The sequence below is a fragment of the Zalophus californianus genome, chromosome 6, assembly GCF_009762305.2.
Source record: "Zalophus californianus isolate mZalCal1 chromosome 6, mZalCal1.pri.v2, whole genome shotgun sequence".
NCBI classification, from domain to species: domain Eukaryota; kingdom Metazoa; phylum Chordata; class Mammalia; order Carnivora; family Otariidae; genus Zalophus; species Zalophus californianus.
Window position 1 is genome coordinate 77,655,702 of NC_045600.1, and position 21,364 is coordinate 77,677,065.

The 21,364-nt window shown below is 35.2% G+C and overlaps 1 protein-coding gene across 1 annotated transcript in view; it reads right to left on the minus strand.

Annotated features, from left to right (window-relative positions):
• LOC113909209 overlaps positions 1 to 20,764 on the minus strand; it is a 39,796-nt gene extending 19,032 nt beyond the window's left edge. Inside the window, exons 1-3 of the mRNA XM_027570319.1 lie at positions 20,759 to 20,764; positions 19,776 to 19,835; positions 15,963 to 16,205 (exon numbers count right to left, since the gene is read on the minus strand). Coding sequence (XP_027426120.1) covers positions 15,963 to 16,205; positions 19,776 to 19,835; positions 20,759 to 20,764 — 309 coding nt within the window. The remainder of the gene's footprint in view (positions 1 to 15,962; positions 16,206 to 19,775; positions 19,836 to 20,758) is intronic.
• Positions 20,765 to 21,364: the final 600 nt, after the last annotated feature.

Sequence of the window (21,364 nt, forward strand, 5' to 3'; positions counted from 1 at the left end):
TCACTAAATCTGTCTTTGTTAAATGACCTCAACTTCATGAAAAAGGACTTTTTTCATTTAACATAAAAAAAGGGATTTTTCTTTAACAAAGAAAAATCCTATCAACAGACATGCAAACCAAAGATATATTACCAATATTTGGGTACTGTTTAAATGTTGCAATTATTGTTTAATACTTGCTCATATATAAAATTAGCTGCACATTTTTCTCTCTTATTTTTGGCTTTCACTTATTAATCTAGATGGTCATGGAAGTTTTCACGGGAAGCAATGAAGGTAGTGCATGGAAAGAACAGGAGGAAAAGTGTTTTAAATAAGACCCTTTCAAAGAATATGAAGAAAAAATATTTTTCAAACTAAGCAATTTTAGAGTTAGAATAATACAAACAGTTTTGGTTTAGAAATCACAACCAGAGCGTTCGCTGGGAGGTTGCAAAATGCACCTGAGAAATTTTTCCCACCTCATGCATGATGAAGAAAACATCAAGAAAGGTTAAGTAATTAGTCAGTGCCAAGCCAATACGTGACTGAGACAATGACACCCACTTGTGAATAAGACTTTCAAGAAGGAAAGTCAGAACACACAAAAAAGCATATTGCGAATATGATGAAACACCAAGAAGGAAGAGGAAACAAATAGACATGGCTCAAAGAAGTTCTCAGCAAATGGTGTGGCACTCTGCTTCCTTCACACTCCTATTTTGATGTTTAGTCTTCATCAGGAGAGCCGATTATAATTGACATTTGCTCAGAGCACCTAAGATGACACGGTTCAAATGAAGACTCTGATGCCAGTCAAAGGCGATGACAAGAAACCCTTGTTAAAAATACTCATTTACTTGTTAACAGAGTTTTTCTATACACTTCTTTTTTATGCTGCCCTCTAGGATTCATTTTTATTTATTTCCTCCTAAGATTCCATATCTTTTATGACAGTCTTCTCATTCATGTTGCAGAAATGAAAGAGCCTGGGGTTTCCTGACATTAGTGCTTTTAAGATATGCTCTATTCCCTGGTTTTGAGCAAAAGTCAAAGGAAAAGATAATATATGAGTACAGGGAGACCTGAAGCTTGACAAAGGATCTCCCTCTGTCTAGAGAGCAACGATACCTCTTCCTCATTAGGAATACAAGCCCAGAAGCCACGAGCTGCCATCAGCCCCTACAACCCCAGGCTTCTTCAAGTTGTCAAAGTACACAATAGCCCTACAGTGTCTGAAAGCATGAAAACTTCTCATACCCAAAAATAACCTACTTTCCAGGTCATCTTTTTGTTCTAACACAATGCACAGTATGTATTCATGTAGTCAAATGTACCAATCAGCTATGTACCTGCATACAGGATTATAAGATCTATTAACTGCAGATCCTGTGAAAAGGCAATGATGCTATAGCATTATTCCAGGCATTGTACTAAGGGTTTCACTTGTATTATTTCATTTAAACTTCACAGTAACTGTATGTTGAAACACTAACATACACCATTTAACAGAAGAGGAAACTAAAGCTAAGGAAGGAGAGACAAAAGTTTGTGTAAACAGATACTGAAAGTCTTGCAGGCACTGAACCCATATTGGAAGCAGAAGAAAGTTAGATTCAAGTATGGGAGACAAAGAAACATTTAGACAGCAGGCTAAAATGCCCTTTTATCCATACACAACTGCCTTAAGTCTGTAGATCCAGCTTCTTATAATGGGTTGTTAAAAATAACACTCAGTGTTTACAGGTAAGGCTCCACAGATTATTAAAATATTTTAAAACTACCCCACAGGTTGGTAAGAGTGCCCTGGCCATGCTGGCTTCTCACCCAGGATGCCCTTGGTATAGCGAGTAAAGAGTTCATGCTCTGCTTTGCAGAAACCTGCTCTAACTCTGACTAGTTGATGCCTGAGCCAGTCAATCTCTCAAAGCCTTCCCTCCCAGGCACGGCCAGTGGCTCCTCCAGGGATGCCCACAGATTGGCTGGTCCTCATCTCTTCTGAAGCTGTGGGAACTTCAGTCTTCATGGGACTTTGGCTCTGAGGGAGCCAAGGCGAGACAAAAGAACCTGGAAGGGTGGGCTGGCTGGTGGGCCAAGAGTGGGTGCTACAGTAGATTTTAAATATTTTAAATATCATCTCCAATTGGGAGACTAGGAGAGAAATGCAAGTACTGATAAAATGAGGTATCCCTCATTTAATAGAATAGGGTTCTCAATCACATTTATAACGGGATCCACAGGAAAAAGAAAAACTTGCTTCCAAATGCAAACATGAAATCTAAGGTAAAACAGTGTAAATAATTCTCAAAAATATTAACAAGAATACTGTGCTATGCTAAATAGATCATAAAATAAATTCACCACAAGTGAAAATAGACTATGGTGTCAGAAACTCTGCCACTTCTGGTGAAGAGTTAAAAGAGATAAAAATGCTTTGGCAATTTGTTATTTTTTGGGGGGGGTGTCAATATTAATCATATACCTAAGTGAAAGGAGAGATTTTAAGGTAGAGCTTTAAGATAGGCAGAGATTTTAAGCTTAGTAAGAAAAGGGTAAAGTTCTTAAATCCAGTAAAGTTCTGATTATTCATCAGCCAGAACAGCTTTCTATTGCCCCATTTTTTGGGGGGGCTGGAGAGCTGTGTAGCAGGGTACTTATGCTGAGGAAGAAGAAATGTCAATCAGTTGAGAGTAAGATATTAGCACAAACCTCCCAAATTTTGGGTAGCTGATCTATAGAATAAGCTTGTAACAATTTATGCATTTTTTGACTCTGAAACTCAGTGGTGGCTCTCTGCCATGTTTGAGCTTGCTTTATAAGGCATTTGACAACGTGTTGAAAAGAGGTTTGCTGAGTTATTTGTGTCCTTGCCTTTTTTTTTTTCCACACCACCAGCAAGTTCTTAAGGGCTGAGATAGCATTGGCACTTAAGTATCCATTGGATGGACTTGAATTTATAACATCACTTCTAAGAAAGCTGCATTTTGAGTTCAGGCAACTAAGTTATAAGCAAAGTTCTGGGAAAAACTATATTCAGGTAAATTGGAAGTATTACTTGAAAGTATTATCATCTTCAACTGAGTAAGTCAACTTTATTTTTTATTTTTTTCCTAAGTAAGTCAACTGTAAATCAAACACCTCTTGGGATTCTTGAATGAATTATCTACTGCTTTTGTACTTTTGAATTTTTTGAAATTATATAATGAACTCCTGCCCTGGTTACCACTAAAGATTAAATTACATTGGACTTCACTCTTCAAAGGCCCAAACAAAGAATTCCTGGACTCAGTCACATGAATTCTTCTGAACACAGTCCTCTAAAATACAAGAAATGTTAATACTATAATTCACAGTAGAGCTCTGCAATCTTTAATATAATAAAATGCAACCAAAAACTCATATGACTGTAAGAATATTGCTGTCTAGTGTTGAAATGGATCATTTAAAAAATTGGAACTAAGTGCTGAACAGGGAAATCCACAATAAAAATGGCAGCAGTAAAGGGAAAAAGCAGCTTTCATAAAGAATGTCAACATTTCCTTTCATCTGGATGCTTCTGCTAAAATATGTTAATCTGATCATTTTGATTTACTGGTTTTGCTTAATATTTACAAAAGGCCAATCATGTAGAATTTTACATCTTGTAGGAGACATTCCATGGATTTTTAATATAATCCCCACCCCTCAAAAAGGAGGAAAAAAATTACTGACTAATGGTTGTGGTCAGGGATATGAGTACCATAAAAATGAGACAAGATGATAACACACTCTTTTTGTAAAGCAGAACTAGAACTTTAAAAGGTGGCAATGAATCTTATTTTACACATGGAAAATGTATACATGCCTGAAGTATATGCAATCTCTCTCCACTTCAGGATTTCTAGGTATTTCAGAATATTTTTTGAATTAAGACACATTACCATATCAAGCAGTGGTGGTGTGTTGTCCCCATAAAAGCAGTTTTCCTTGACCACTGATCTGAGAAATAGCTACATAAAGTTCTTTGCTGTTTACTGTCAAGACAGTGAAGAGCCAAGGGACCTCCTAAAAATGCAAATGGAAGAAATCTTTCGCAGCTTTCAGCATCATTCATTCATTCTGGGAAGAGTTATTAAATCCCTAAAAATAGTTGGGCTTCACCTGAGTAGCCAGTTTGTTTTCATCTCATTGACATGACAGGTTCTTTCACTGATTGCATTCCCCTTTTTTTGCATAGACTGCTAGAAAGCTCTGAGCCAAATCTGACAAGGACACAAAACTTTATGGCACATATTTTTATAAAAAAGAAACAAAACAAAACTAATCTCAACCCCTGCTGGTTTCATTTTATTTTAAGTTAACAAACATTTAGTGAGCATGAAAAATGAACCAGGTACTCTACTTGGGTTTTCTTTTTCTTTTTCCAATTTCTATATTTAATAAAGACAATTTTTTATATTTTATATACTTTTCTAAGCTATCGAATATAGAATACTAGGTTCCTAATTTTTAAGGGTACAGATTGCAGCCATAAGACCACACTTCTCCAAACTAGAGAATTAACTTGCCTCAATTCCTGGCAAGAAAGATGGTTTTCTATAAATTCCAATCACATCATATGGTTTGGTGCAAAATGAACTATCTATATGCATGAAGCTAATTGCTTAATAGCCCTTCTAACATATGCTTTCTGAAAAAAAATGTACACACACATACATATACAACAAATGTACTGGGTGGAATCCTTTGCTTAAAGGTCTCTGGAGTCTTAGCAGAAAGTTGTAAGCAAACCAAGAAACTTGCATACAAAATTATTCATTTATTCTATCCTTTGAGTCAAGTGTAAGTCAGGAAGAACTATTCAATTTGGAAAACTGTTCTTTCTTTTAAAGCAGTTTCCTCAGGTGAGTAAATACGAAATTTGTTAAGTTTTTCTTGAAGGATACACCTTCTTATATTTTGAGATTAACAGCAAGCATGACAGGATCAGAAATCTTTATCTGAAAAGCCATCATGGAAGAAAGTTGCCTGCTCAGAATTCTTAAATGTTGAACATAGGTAACATACTACCATAAGTACAACTGGAAAATGATTAGAAAAAATATAAATGCATTCTTTTAAAATAATACTCCAAATATGGAGCTCAGTCAGAAGTCAAGATTCAATGTCTTAGTTATAGAATAATCAGCTCCCTCACAGTTTCAGGCAGAAAGTAATGCAACTTGTATCATGGAGGTGAGAACTATCTCTTAATTATTTCTGTATCCTAACTGAATACCTGACACAGTGCTGGAAAAATCAGTAACAATTCGATAAATGGCATTGGTTGAATAAATAAATGAATGAAATGGTCAAAGGCAATTTAGAGATAGAAGGGAATATTATTTTTTAAGAAAATTGAGGTCATAGTTGAATTAACTGCCATTCATTTTAACTTGTGGCTGAGAGAAAAATAGTAAGGACTAGAACCCAAATTTCTTGACTTCTAGATCAATTATTTTTCATGTCATTATTTTTTTCTCTAATGTAATTTAAGGATGACAGATTACCAAGATTTATCTGGATAGTCTTGTGCCATAAAAAAGAATGGAGTAACTATACACATTGGCTGAATATAATTCAGCAAAATGGCTGAATATAAATGACCCCGGGGGAAGAAAATCCTCTTTGAATAGAACAGGAAAATGCTGACTGGGATGCAGGAGGAGAATGGGTATATGATAGAAGAAAGAAAAAAAATATATATCTCATAAAATGAGGGCACCAGAGCTTGAAGAAGGGTAAGGGTCTGCCATTGTGATGCTATTACAATGTAGACTCCAGGCAGTTGGTTTAATGCAGAAAGATTTGGTGAGAATTAAAGGTCGAGCTCTTCAAAGGGGAGGTGCAGTAGATTGGTTCTCTTTCCCCATTGGAGAAGTATTGGCTTCCTCAAAGGAAATAAGTTAGATTCCAAGCAATGGGGAACTTAAGCCAAATGCCCAGAGATTCTCTAGAAAACAAAGAAAGAAAGGATAGAAGAGAGAGGTTTTGAATAATATGTGTCATGGTGGCATAGTCTGAGGGGAGGTTAGGTTTCCAAAACCAGGAAGATGATAGAATTCTAGGGCTAGCATGGCAAAATGGAAGACAATAAAATATTTCTTTGGTGTTCTTGCCTTGTGTACTAGCCTACTTCTACCTAGGTTAAATTAAAAGAGGAAAATTTTTAATTAGCTCAAATTAGATACTAGATAATCAAAGAACTGTCATTCCTTGATTAGACTGTACCCTTAAAAAATGACTACTGTGGAAAAAAGATTATTTGAAGGAATCAATCCATTAATATTTTTGCAAATGAATGAGTTTTATATTGATTAATTAGATATTTCTTTAGTCAAATATTTATTGCATGCCTACTATGTATCAGGCATTTTTCTGGGTCACGTGGCTGGCTCAGTCAGAAGAGCATGAAACATTTGATTTCAGGGTCCTGAATTCGAGCCCCATATTGGGTGTAGAGAGTACTTAAAAAAAAAGCATTATCTAAATGTTGGAAATGTAATGGTGAGCATTGCTGTATGCTCCCTGCTTATAGATAGTATTCTTTTTTTTTTAAGATTTTATTTATTTATTCATGAGAGACAGAGAGAGAGAGAGAGGCAGAGAGAGAAGCAGGCTCCCAAGGAGCAGGGAGCCTGATACGGGACTCGATCCCAGGACTCTGGGATCACAACCTGAGCCAAAGGCAGACGCTTAACCATCTGAGCCACCCAGGCGCCCTATATAGATAGTATTCTAATTGTACATTGCAAAAGGAAAAGAAAAACAACAACAAAACTGTATCTTCATGAAGCAAGTCTGTACTTATTTTGTGCTGGGAAATGTATAATATTTGTTACATATTAGGATAACATGATGGCTGCTGTATGCATCCATTTATTTGACAGAGAGAGAGAGCACACATGCAAGTGAAGAGGTGGGGAAGGAGAGGGGCAAGTGGACTCCAGCCAAGTAGAGCCCAACTTGGTGCTCGATCCCACAACGCCACCAAGATCACGACTCCGGCTGAAATCAAGAGTCAGGCGCCCAACCACTGAGCCACCCAGGCACCCCATGATGGTTGCTTCAAAATCCAAAGACAAAAACTTTTATTTTTCTGATTATATAACACACTTATAATTGAAGAAAGAAGCTGGAAATTACAAATGTATAAAGAAAATTAAAATTTTCTTGCAATCATACCAACATCCCCTCTTTTTTTTTTTTTTTTACTATTTACATCATTCTGGTATAATTCCTATCAGTTTATTTTACGAATACACACAAGCATATGTATTTTACCTGACTAAACTCATATTGTATAAAAATTTTCAATTTTTTCTTTGTTTTTTTTTCAGTGGGGCCCACTCCCAGCGTGGAGCCCAATGTGGGGCTTGAACTCACAACCCTGATCTCAAGACCTGAGCCAAGATCAAAAGTTGGATGCTTAACTGACTGAGCCGCCTAGACGCCCCTAATTTTTTCTATTCCATGAGCATTTCTATGTAATTAAAATTTCTTAAAAATTATATTTAATATCTGAATTCTATTGTATCACTCTTTTTTTCTTTCCAAACTCTAGCCAAATCTCTTACTATCATTCACTGAATAATCCATCCTATCTACATTATTAGGAGCTTCTGTCATATTTGGTTCATAGAAATATAAGGTTAATTTTGTGTTTATCTCTTCCATTTTATTAATCTGGCTGCAGTTGTACCATGCCATCTTAAACATTGTTGTGTCAGAAAAATATTTTCATATTTAATAGGTCATATCACTCCTTATCAGTATTTTGAAAACTGTTCTTTGCTATTTTGAATCCTAAACATTTTAGAATAATTTCTTCATGTTTCTAAAATAATCCCACTAGAATTTTGACTGATGCGCTCAAGTTATACTTGTAGTTAAATGCCATCTTTATAATATTCCCATTCAGAAGCTTTCATTTTGTATGTTACACAGGAAAGTTGTAATTCCTTCCAGACAGGGGTCTTGTGCAATTTTTAAGAATATAACCAATTATCTTGTAATCGTGATTATTATATGAACTTATTTTCCCACTTCCCCACTCCCGAATCAAGATATTATTGGTGGATGAAAAATTTAAAAATATATTATTTATATTGTATCCTGCAATTTTAGTTAATTCTCTTTTTAGTTCAAGTAGTTTTCTCAGTTGATTCCCTTGGATTCTCCATGTGAGAATGTGCTCAACACAAAATATACACTTACTTAAGGCAAGAGTCTGCAAATATATTAGAAAAAGTCATATTACATAAGGCCATTCCCATTATCCCAATTTATCATATTCTTCTGAAACAGGATGAGAAAGCCCCGGGCAATTTTAGGTATGTTTAACTTAAATTATATTGTATGTGATTATACATTTCATGAAAATGATAATTTGTTCTTTTTTCTAATAAATCTTAGTATTTAGGTGCCTTACTGAATTGTCTAGAACTTCCAGAATAATCTGAAATTATAGTGCTATTGCTAGGCATCTTTGACTTGTTGCAGATACTGATGTGGACTGTGTCTGCTATGTACAATGTAGTGGCTGTTTTCTAGGCACATCTGAAAGGTCTTCATCAAGCATAAATAATGAATAGTAGCTGTAGTGATATGTTAACTCTTAATGGCACTGGGAAGACACTCTTTGTTTCCCGAGGTAATGTCCGGATTTATCGGTACGTTCAAACAAGCTTCCATGCTAGAATGTGCTCAACACAAATACATTTTCACTTAGGGCAAAAGCCTGTAACTCTTTTGGAAAATGTTGTATTATTTTAGCCTGTTACATTGACCCAACTTATCATATTCTTTTGAGACAGTGTAATCTAGCCTTAAGCAATCACTGGGTATGTTTTAGCACTAAAACGGTTTCTGAGTATCATTTAGAGCTCAGTGAATTCTATCAGTATTTGCATTCTTTGGTAAAGAAACTTTCTCTAAGATCACATGATATCATTCAGTCTAATATAATTTTTACATGATTTTAAATAACTGCTCATTCAGTGACACGCCAGTTTTTACTCACAGGCTGATCCAGTTTAGCACTCACAAAAAAACAGCACAAAGAAATAATTTATTTCCTCTTGGCTTTAACAAAGTCAATGTCCTGAGAGAGAGCATGGTGCTAATATACCTGAGCACTTCAGTGAGAGATGGAAAATCACTTATGGGCTCAAATAAAAAGACTGCTTCAGGGGAAAAAGGAGTCTGGAAAAATCTGTTGTGGGCACATAGCTCTGCTGAGCAATTCTTTCCCATATCTGTGGGCAAATAAAATACAATTTTCCTCCACATTCCCTTATGGGAATAAAAAGGAAATATTAAGAGTTTTTTTTTAAATATACATATCTCTGATTTTGTGTAGGTAAAGATTGTTACTAGTATCTCATGTGTTTCAAATGTATAATTATTTGATTCAGATGCCTTCTTATTTTCTAAAATTCATTTAAGCAATTTGTGCTCTTTTCTGCCAAAGATTTCATTAGATTCACAAATAAAACAATATAACATTGTTAAACAAGGCGTGGTAAGCTTTTTCAATCCCACTGTGGAAAAATGTATAAAAAAGGCAAATTTTTTCTAAGCACTTCCAGGGTGCCACTATTCTCCATTTGACCCATGTTAAATATTCTCATTACAATTACTTCAAATGAATACAAAATCTCAATTTAATCCCAACCCTAGGGAAATGAAACATACCGCTCTGAGATGAAAGGCCTAATGTTACCTAGTTATTTGAATGCACTGCATGTTCTTCACATGGATCATAAGCAAACTGTATTTTAATAACTCAAATCATTGCACATTCACAACAATATCTAGCTACCAAATAAATGTCATAAACCTGATAATGCAGAATAAATAAACAGAAACCTGCATATTTTAACTGTTGAATTCAGGATGGAGTCTCACATGGTTCATGTCGATAATTTTCAAAACTCTTAGCTTTCTCTTAGTAACATAACCAATTATATTAATTAATCAGTAGGAGTTAATTGACAATGAAATCTAGAGCATAGCTTTTTGATTATCTAACAGCACAATTTTTGTTATGTCCGGCATCTCTTTGTATCTTTTAAAATTCTACTTTTACGTTAATTGTCAGACTCTTGAGTAGTCTTCTGGTGGAAATTTTACATTACGTTTTCAAAAAGGAGACCTAATTTCAATTAACATTTCCTTGACAAGGTATAACAATATTGTAAATATAAATTTTTATTTATTTTCCCTTTCATTGTTGGCAATCCCCTAAGCTTGAAAACATTTTTTTTTCTCTCTGATTTGACATTTGGCAAACATCAATCTTTCTTGTACTTAAATGCACCATAGTTGACAGGCTGCTTTTGTTCAAGAACTTCAGCTTATATACTGCCTTAGTATGCCAAAATTTCCTTCTTTATTCACAGAATGATCAGTTACTATCATCCCATCTTCGGAAATTAAGTAGGTAGCCTGAAAACAGATTTTTTCCCCCTGACAAAACTGATTAAATCAAAGTCCGACTGACTAGGGACTAAATTTAGAAATCTATTATTGAGCACTCTTATATTTCTTCTGTAAGAGTATTACATCTTAAAAAGATTAGTTGGATAAATATTCCAGTGCTCTTAAAATATTATAATTTGCTTCCAAACAGGTCTTGCTTGTTTAAAACACAATTTTGATACTGTTTGTCTTTAAATAATTTGGGGCCATATGAAATTATTAAGATACAAATTAAATTCTGAGGTTTAGTCTTCATGTTTTATTTTTAGGAATGTAGGGCCTTTTGTGGGGGGTGAGAGGATGGGTCATGCCTAAAACTATAGATAAGAACATTCAAGAGAAAAACCTTTAACAAAATACAGTGAAGAGTCATTCATTTGCTATATATGTGACTGAATATTTTTAGATATTTGCTCAGTCCTAGATATTTTTTCTCCTTTCCATCAGTGGGAAGATATAACAAACCTTCCCCACATATACAAAATTGAAAATAAGAAAGGAAAAATAAAATTTTCTTCAAACAACAACCACCACATAACAACGTAACCACATTGCAGTGTTGCCTGAGAGAAGTTTCCTGTTTGATGATCCAAAGGAATAGCTGATATGTCTTTCTGTTTTTGTTTCTGTCTCTCAATGTGTGAAAGATTACCAAAGGAGGAAGAAGAGAGCAGGAGAGACAAACATCAAGAATGAGAACATTAGAACAGATCAGGGAAGGGGAAAGTCTGCAAACGTAGATACAAAGATCCGAGTAAAAATTATTCCCAAATTTTATTCAAAAGCACTCATGCATGTGATTCCATAAATGAAGGAAATAAAAGGCTTTAGTGACCAGAAACAAAACAAAACAAAACAAAACCCCGTACCTTTTATACTACTGAGACGTTGATTTTTTAAAGAAACAGTAAATATGTGTAGAATGCTTCAAATTCCATATCACTTCAATTAGTGCTAGTCTTTTTCTTGGCTTATTATTGGTCCTAAGATTTCTATCAGAATATTATCTACTCCATTTTAATCAGTGCTTCCGAAACTGTCTCCTGTGTTGGAGAAATCTGGAATCGTCAGGGTGTATTTGGTTCATTCGTATTTGCCAGGGCAGTAGGAATACAAGTAGTGTTGTTTTACTCTAAGTCATATGGCTGACAGTCTATCTTAAATGGGATAGGTCTAAGTTACCATGTCCACTTCTTGGCTTACTCAACGCTTTTGGACATTTGTGACTAAATAAAGCTTGGTTGGCTTCTTCTTTCAATATGATTACATAGTCTGTATCTATGAGAACTTTTTAAAAAGAGTGATCTTATCAAAACTTTAGCATAAAGTTTCTATTTGGTTCATGGGATCACACTATAACTTTGAAAATACTGAACTAAACTCTGTTTCCAGATGTTTGTGGTGTATAGCATCCTTCCTTGTCTATCAACCAACAAACATTGAGCTCTAGATATGTGAAAGGCAGTTAGCTAGATACTGTGTCAGTCAGTTAGAAATTGATAAATCTATAACTAAATGTAAAAGCCTTTAGTTTTTATGCTTTTGTAATTTTTTTACAGTAACAAATTCAAAAATTAAAAAAAAAAACAACACTGTTAGACAATGTATCCTAAATTTTAATTTGGAAAAAATGGTCACTACTTTTAAAGAATATACATTACTTTCTAAATAAAATAGAAGGTTACCTGGAGGTACTGTCAGAGAGTTTTAATACATAGTATTTAAATACATAGTAGGCTTTCAATAGTAGGGGTTGATACCTTTTTAAAAATAAAACAATGGCAAGAGAAGTTTGGGAATGGCTCAAACTATCATTTTTTACTTCGCTATTGCAGAAGTAAAGCATGGCTATATGCATTCAGTAAGCATTTATTTTTTTTTAAAGATTTATTTATTTGACAGAAAGAGAAAGAGAGTGAGAGCACAAGCAGGGGAAGGAGCAGAGGGAGAGGGAGAAGCAGGCTCTCTGCAGAGCAGGGAGCCTGATGCGGGGTTTGATCCCAGGACCCCGGGATCATGTCCTGAGCCAAAGGCAGACGCTTAACCGACTGAGCCACCCAGACACCCTCAGTAAGCATTTAAACAATACAAAAGTATACACAGTAAAAAGTGAAGGTCTCTTTCCCACTGGATTTCATTTATTTCTACTAGTGCAAATGTGCTTCTGGGATGGCGTCAAACATTTGTGAAGACAGTGCATTAACTTTACTACACCAGCAGTAACCCTTCGTCAAAGGACTCAACTTCAAATGGAGAAAATGAAATATAACTATAACTACTTGAATCATACCATTCTGTCCTTATGTTCACACTTCTATTAAAACATACTTTTAGCAAATCTATTGGGAGTAGAAATTTATGCAAGACGCAAATGTATAGAGAGTCTTTAAGACTACCCCTTCCCTCTTTGCCTCCCATAGGAGGTGACATTGGTGAAGAACTGTTATGGGATCTTGACTTCATTCACTCCTGGGATCCTATCTTTAACTTACTGTCTGCTCCAAAAACTGTTTTCAGCTTTAAAATCCTCAAGATTGAACTGATGGCTTGGTCAGAAATCAGATAAGTAAACACAAAGACTTAGTAAGAAAAATGCCCATCATGTAAAATAAAGTATTAACTGAAAGGTAATTAATGCTACAAATCACACATTGATATAATTGAATGGATACATGGTAACTGAATAAATTACTTAATTTGCTAGTTACCGTAGAAATTAAAGTATTAAAATTCAGAAGTTAGAGTCCCTGTGATATCATTATACAATAAATATTTGGAATATTTCCATCTATCAATAATGCCATCTGTCCTATCCAATACAAATGGACTACAACCCATATGGCTCCTTTCCCCATTGATTACTCTGATGAATGAGAGAGCAAAACTACTCATAAAACCATCATATTATATGACACTGTCATTAAAAAGATATGGAAAAAGGAAAAACACAAGATGATACTTAATTTGAAACTGTCAAGTCAATTTAGTAAAGTTTTAACAACCAACATTATCATCCTAAAAAGTATCAGCATGTTGAATAATATTATGTCAATCTGTACTCTCCTAGCACCTTCAAAGAAAACCAAAGAACCAAAAAATTTCTGGAAAGAGTATAATAGCTAATTATTATATGTTTGTATTACTAATTATTCCAGTAAGAATATACTCAAATATCCTTTCAGGCATAGCTAATTAAATTAAAAACACTTTTCTTTCACTATAGAAAATTATAAAATGATCATTTAGCTTCTAATAGCAAGTCATTTTTAAAGCAAAAACTAGATACTTTTCTTATAAATTAGAATACCGGCCATAAATTTCAACTCTGCAAAATGATCTCTCCCAAACTCATTTTCTTCTCATCTATAAATGCATTCTCTTACGACAGCAAAATAATTACATACAATGATTCTGTAGCAAATGACTGTAAACAGTACCTAAACTGACATTAACTAAGTAGGAAACTAAATACCACTAACTGGAATACTCAAATTTTCAGTTTGATATGGTAATTTGCATTACATTTCATTGTAGAGTGGGTATGGTTGGCATGCTTAGAAATTACCTTTATTTTTCGAGATCTATAAAGATGACCCGTATTTATTTTGCCCCTTAGCCTCACTGAAAATATTATACAATCTTTCCTTGGTGAAACTTTTTGAAAATTGGGACTTAACATCTGTGGGTAAGTGAGAAGAGATACATTATGAATAAATATTTTTATTCTACATTAAAACTGAAGTGTAGCTTATATAATTTAAATTTTTATATCATCTTATTTTTAGCTTGCATTGAATACCGAATGAAGCCACTAGGGGCATGGGGGAGGGGAATCTGTGAAATAGCTCAAATTCAAATGTGTCAGCCACAGCAAAAATAAAATAAAGCACAAATCCAGGAAATATTTTCCTGATGAATTGGAAGCTCAGATATTGGAGCGTTAGAGCCTGTTGGATTCAGAGAAACTGCAAGTGTAATAATCAAAGTAAGAGGCAGCTAGTACTGACTGCTGGCAAACTCCACCTTGTTATCAGGTGCAGCAGTGAGCAGTCTCCTTCATGGAAGACAAGGCGTCTTCAAAGCAAAGTTTGCCAAATCAGTAACAGGCAGCATCTAAGGAAACACATCCACCTCTATAAATATGAAAGCACATAATTTTAAGAGCAATTTCAAGTTTGGGATTATTATCTGTTACTGTACCAATGCCACATGATTTTTATTGTATCTTTGCCTTATAGTTTAATATCTAGCAGTCTGAGCCTTTCTTATTCTTCGCCCTCTCCTTCCCTATGTCCCTCTTTCTCCTCTAGTTTCTTCTTTTCAGTTTCTTTCAGGCTTTTTTTGCCTGCTTTATTCTTCCATATCTACTTCAGAATCATTGTGTTAAGTACATTCCCTATGAGACTTGATTTTAATGAAATTAAGTTTATTTTAAAAGTAAAAACTATTTAAAACCTAAATCATTTCCATTCAGAAACATGGTGTATCTTTCCAGTTTTTGAAAGCTTCATCCCGCCATAAAGATTTATGGTTTTCTTTAGAGAGGTCCTGAAATTTCTTGGAGTTTTTTGATGCTACTGTGCGTGTTGTCTTTTTTCCTCTATTATTTTTTAAATTGGTTACTGCGGATATTTAGAAAGTAAAAGATTTTTTCATATTTCCTTTGCAATTAGCAACATTATGAAGCTCTAAACTTACTAAAACTCTTGCTAGTTTCACTGGTTGTTCACGTCTCATAGATTTACTAGGTAGATAATAATACCACTGCAAATAATGATGGTATTGCCAATGTAACTTTTAATATTAACAGAGAACAGATTCTTGTAAGTTCTTTCTAAAATAAATTCCAATCATCAGCTTAATCTATTATTTATTTTAAATATCCATTACCTTCTGATGATATAAAAGTATAAATAATGGTACATTCTAAATTCAGTATATTTCAGAAATGGCTTTTGATGTCTATGGGATAACTAGGAGTTACAACCTCAAACCAGGGTACAGATCTCATGCTGAAAAGCATCATCTCTGTTAAATATTTTAGAAGAGTGGATAGAAAAGGCCCTTTTCAAATGTCTTTGGAGAAATAAGATAAAACGTACCCCAAGTGAACAAAATATCAGAAAGATAAACCCCCATTTCCAGAAAGTACAGTATACCACATGGACAGAAATGTTTCTAAACAGAATATTTTTCAACATTTTCTAAGAGCTCTAAGTTGCTCTTCAACGAGTCTTAACTTATTGCTTCGGAGAATTAAGATAAAGTTAGTGATGACTATAACTTTCTATTAAGCAATTTTCTTTCTCAATTGTGCACAGCCACTTACACAGCAGAACATAACAGCTCAATCAAATCTTATTATGCCAGATTTAGTGCAAAGCCTTATGAAATGCATAGAGAAAGACTTGATATTGTCTGAAGCAAACCTTTTCATAAATTGCTCTTTTGTAGACTAGAAATAAAATAGATACTGTAGGTACCTTGTTATGTGTCCTTATGTTCTTCGGCCAGGAGTCCAGAGCAGTTGCAATGAACTTGCTGCCAGTTATGTAACAGTGAGCCTCGAGAATGTGGTGAGGTCCAGTGTCTCCATGAGTGGCCTCCAGAATTTTCAGGGTGTGGTTTAAGGACATGGAAGTTTCTGCTTGTGTTCTACCACTCACAAGTTTCCTTGTGCAAGGTGTTAGTGCAATTTCCCTCGCAAGGTATGAGACTTTTCCGACCTAAAACAGGAGAAGGAAATTAAGGTCCAAAACAACAAAGTATACTTCTCTCCTCATTCCAGCTATTTCTGAGTTTTTACTCAATGGGGAAAAAAGAAGATAACAATAATAATAATACCCACTCTTGTGAGTTATTCTGAGGATTAGAAGTAATGTATATAAAATATTTATTTGATAGAGTCTAGGTTCAGAGTGGCAATCGAAATATACTAGCCATAGTTATTTCTAAATTAAGACTTCAAGCCTAATAGATGTAGCTCTCAGAAATTAACCACTGTATTTGTTTTACAGAGTAAAAATAATATGAGGATGCGTAATCTTATACACAGCATTAAAAGAAAAAAAAGCTCTTTGGGTATATGTGATTAACACTTTTAAAATATTATATGTCTTAATGCACTGGACACAGATATCACTAGGGTATTATTTATTCTTGAGAAACATCTGAAATAAGATTAGGAGAAAGACCTTGTTTTAATGCTGTGTGTCCCTCAAGGATGGCACTGTGTTTCAGTGGGATGAGGGGGTGTGGTGTTTGGGTCCTGAAAGAGGGTTTTCAATATGTCTCTATAAAGTTGAAAATGGATTTGCACCTTTCTGTTTCAGAGACTAAAGGCACAGTATTTTTGGCTCCTAACAGTTGATAGATAACATTTTTTCTGTAGATCATTCTCTATAATTGGACATAAATTATATGAGACCTTTTTACAAAGCATCTGCTTCTTTTTTCTGTTGAGACATCTACTAGATCTTGCTCCAAAAGAGCAAGGAGGATAATAAAGGCTCTTAACTCTCTGATTTTCATAAAAATTCTGTGAATTTTTTTCACCATTGGAAAAAGTAAACATATGAACTGTTCAGTATATAGAGATGCCAAATACAGAGTGGTGTTGAGTAAAAACTTTTTTTTTCTTCCCCATTCCTGGGGTGTGTAATTTCTTTAATAGAGACTTTGCTGAACTTCCATCACAACTAAAAATTCCTCAGTATTAAAGCTCAGTGAAAAGAAATCTCAGTGCCTGGAAGACAAGGCAATCAAATCATGTGACAGTCCCATATGCAACTCCAAATCTGTCCTCATAACTGTCTGTAGAGCTCACAAAAGAGTCACACATGTAGCTATTGGAAGAATATCTTACACAATTTGGCACACAAGTTCTAAGATTAGCAGCTGAAGAGGGGGAGGAGGAAGAGAGGAACATAATAGATTAACTGACACCCATCCACTATCTTTCTAAATTGTTTGGAATGTTAAAAATATTATTTTGATCAATCTATATATACACCCTCAAATTTGAAAGAGAAATGCAAAGCATGTTGTGGTTTGAAGAACAAATGGTTTTTTTAAAACACACACACACACACACGCGCGCGCGCGCACACACACTCTATGAAGTATATGTCACTGAACAAGGGAGTCCAGCCAGCTCCCAAGTGGCATGATAACATGATGAAAAGCAATCCAGGATGCTGTGAATCAAAAAGGCATGGGTCTATTTTTAAAGAGGTCTGTGTCTCCCCACCCTGTTCGCCAAGTATAGTTTTTCTGGAGAAGTTCAACATCCAAAGTAGGTGAGCTTCTAGATGTTCCAGGAGTTACCTACCCAACATATACCCTTTTTTATAAGTCTTAGGCTTCTCCATACATCATCCATGTTAATCACTAGGCAAACAGAAGAGCTGTCCAACTAGTTCACTTCCCCTATTCTTGAACAGATTGTTTGAGACATAATATGAATACTAATTAATGATAAAATATCTGTGAGTGTTTTGAAATATGGACAAAGATAGCACTTTGAGACAGGCGCCCAGATAGATCTTATGCAACAAGCCCCACTGGTCATATAAAGGGTCAGGGTATAACTCAGAGACATGAGAGCAAAATTGGCAGAGTTCTTGGCTCCAATACAGTGGGAGACTGTGGACTACTTTTTCGTTTTGTTTTGTTTTTTGAAGGGGGTGTTTCATTTTCTTTTTAACCTTTTCTGAACCTCTGTTAAATTGGAAGAGTATAAAATGAAAACTCTCTTCACAGAAAAAATGGAGAGAAAAACAGTCAGAATTTTGTTAGAGGTCGACCGGAGTCGATAGAGGAACAAGACTCCACCATGTCTGGCCCAGGATTATGAGTCTGGGCTCTGCAGCAAAAGAATTTTACTTTACAATTGGTCTGACCCAGTGCTCGGTGCCCGGGGCTGCCTCAGGCTCTCTGATGCAAGGGCTGAGGAAAGTCATTTAAAAGAATATGATCCCTCTTCAATCCTCATTTTACAAAGTTTTCTTAGTCTCAGAGAAATGTACCCACAGAGATAGAGGAAATATAAATTTCTGTTACAGGGAAAGCATATTATTAGATTCAATTATGAAGACAATTAAAATAATATCTTCTGTATTAAGAACCTAAGCTACTGCCAAAACATACTATCGCCCCTCCTTTCCTTCTAAAACTGAGTACTGTACTTACTCCTTAAAACCTGTGTAAGTTGCCCCACCTGGTCTCAGAAACTTTATCCTTTAGCACACTAGTCTTTGTATTCTCCTCTAATCTTGATACCTAACATGAATGTTTAAATAGTGCTTTCCCAAGATTTTGGGACTTGACCAATTATAATTTGTTCTAATGACAAAGAAAAGGCAAGAGGATTGTCTTTATATAGAATTTGGATTCTATATAATCCAAAATGAAATATATTGTTATATAACAATATAACAACAAAATAATTTATATTTGACCTTAGAGGTTTTTTTGAATTGAATTTTACCAATGGATATATAAAGTATTAGAGAAATTCATTTGTCTCACTCAAAGAAATGACAATGTTTCATGAAAATCTGATGTGGGAAAGAATTAAAGTTGACCACAGTCTGTATTTCATGTTCACTCAGTCCTCATCTCTCATGAGAATTAGACATGGATTCCTACACTTTTCTGGAAGTAGACGATACTTTCCAAGACACATTCAAGTTTTGCCATGTTCCAAACCTTCTTGGAGGCATGAGAAATGGTCAATTATTTGCATTTCAAAGGTTTTCTTTGAGTTCAACTAAATCTAGAAAGAAGAGAGATGTCAACAAATTTGTCATCATCAAATGAGATGTTGTTAATAGTGGTTGCCTAAAATGACAGCAAATTAAATCCATAAAATAAAAAGAAGGAAGATGCATAATAAAGACAATTCATTGTGGACATGAATTTTTATGATACCACATATTTTTATGCTTGTTTACACTTATTCATATTTCTTTTCATATGTATTCACCTTTCCCGCCACCTCCACAGTAGACCTGTTGTTAGTGTGTGAAGGATACGGCAAGAACTTTCCTAAATACCTAGGAAAAAAAGAGATATGAAAATGCCTTCTGAGTTAACTGAAAAAATATACACAGTGTTCTGGGGCGGGTCTTTTCCTTGTGATTGAGTGTTAGGGTTGGCCTGACCCCTTGACTTGAGACTTAACATTTCATACTGGGTTCCCCAAGTATGGTTCCCCAAAGCCATCTCACCTAGAACTTCTCACCTGGACCTCCCTTTATGTCACACAGAGATCCAAGGCTAACTGAAACACCCACCTCTAAATCTAGGCCCTGTGCCTGAAATCCAAAACTAGGCCGACTTGGATCTCTGCTTACCTAGATGGTAAGACAGACAATAAGCTTAAAGAAGACCAAGGCTGTGTCATCTAATTCTCTTGTGCATTCCAAGTATCCTCATGTTGATGTTATGTTATGCAGTGAATTCTAGAGGGGGTGTTATCCTTAGAAGTGACAGCTAGCACACCAATTTACATAGGGATACTCTGAATTCACCAAGAGTGCTATTAGAACTTTTGAGTTGGTTGGGTTTCTACCTTCTAAGTATATGAGTGTAAAATAGAAGTTAAAGCAGTTTTATAAATAGAGTTGACATATAGAATCATTAGGAGCAAGAAGTGTGTAGGAAAGGATTTTTACCTTCTCATGTTCTTCTGTTGCTTAGGCCCTAAAACTTGAAATCTTCTGTGAATCCTTTTTCCTTTTACCGCTAACTTTCTACTGGCCTAGGAAATCCTGTCAGTTATACCTGTAGAATATATCTGGAATCCAACCACTTCTTACCAAGTTCCCTGTTACCATCCTGACCCAAGTCACTATAATTTTTCATACGGATTATCGAGATAATTTCTTAATTGGTCCATCTGCTTCTACCCTTGGGAAAGTCCATGCTCAAGCCAGTGCCCGAGTGATACTCTTAACATGTAAGTCACATCCGGTCAGTCCTTGGCCCTCTCCTTTTACTTCTCTGGCCTTGCCTTCTAGCATTCTCTTATAAATTGACTTTGCTTTGGTGACATTAATCTCCTTGTTACTCCTCAAACAAGCCTGAAACCTTGAACACTTCTATTTTATTACATTCCCACTGGCTGTCTCCTCAGCCTAGATTGCCCTATGCTGGTGACCTGCTTTGCTAAATCCTTTAGTTGCTTCAGGTCGTTGCTCAACTGACGCCTTCTCAATGGGCCCATCTGTGAGCGTCCTACTTAATGTAACATCTCCTTCCCCCCCTATATCCTTACCTCCATTCTCCATCTCCCTTATCTGGTCTATTTCTTTGTCTCCCCCTATTAGCATGTAAGTACCATGAGGGCAGCAAAAGAGAACCCAGCGCATAGTGCGGGGTGTTCGATAAATATTTGCTAAAAGAATCCCTTTCGGAAGCAACACAGTGAATGATAAGGGAGGATTTTTGCCAAGAACAAATACTGAAAGTCATGGGAAAAACCGTAAAAACTGAACAAAGAATAGGAATATCCCTCGACTTCCAATTGATTTCTACAATTCCTTCCTTCCTTAAAATAAACCAAAAGATTAAGGAAAAAGGTAATCCATACTTTCATGCTTCATTTTAGATGAGCACAGAGCACAAACAAGGAACAACTAGGAGAGGCATTCTAGTTGTTATTATAGGGTAGGAAGTGGAAAAAAAAGTTTGAACAACTAATAGTACGATACAGTAAACGATTGACCTAGGCATGCTAAAAACAGTAAAATATGAACATTTAATTCAAGATTACATACCAAATATTAAGTGTCAACTGTGATCATTCCAAGGATATCTTAACAAGAGTTTAACCTGATATTAATGGCTGAATTTTTTTTAAAATTTCTAAACTTTATCTTAA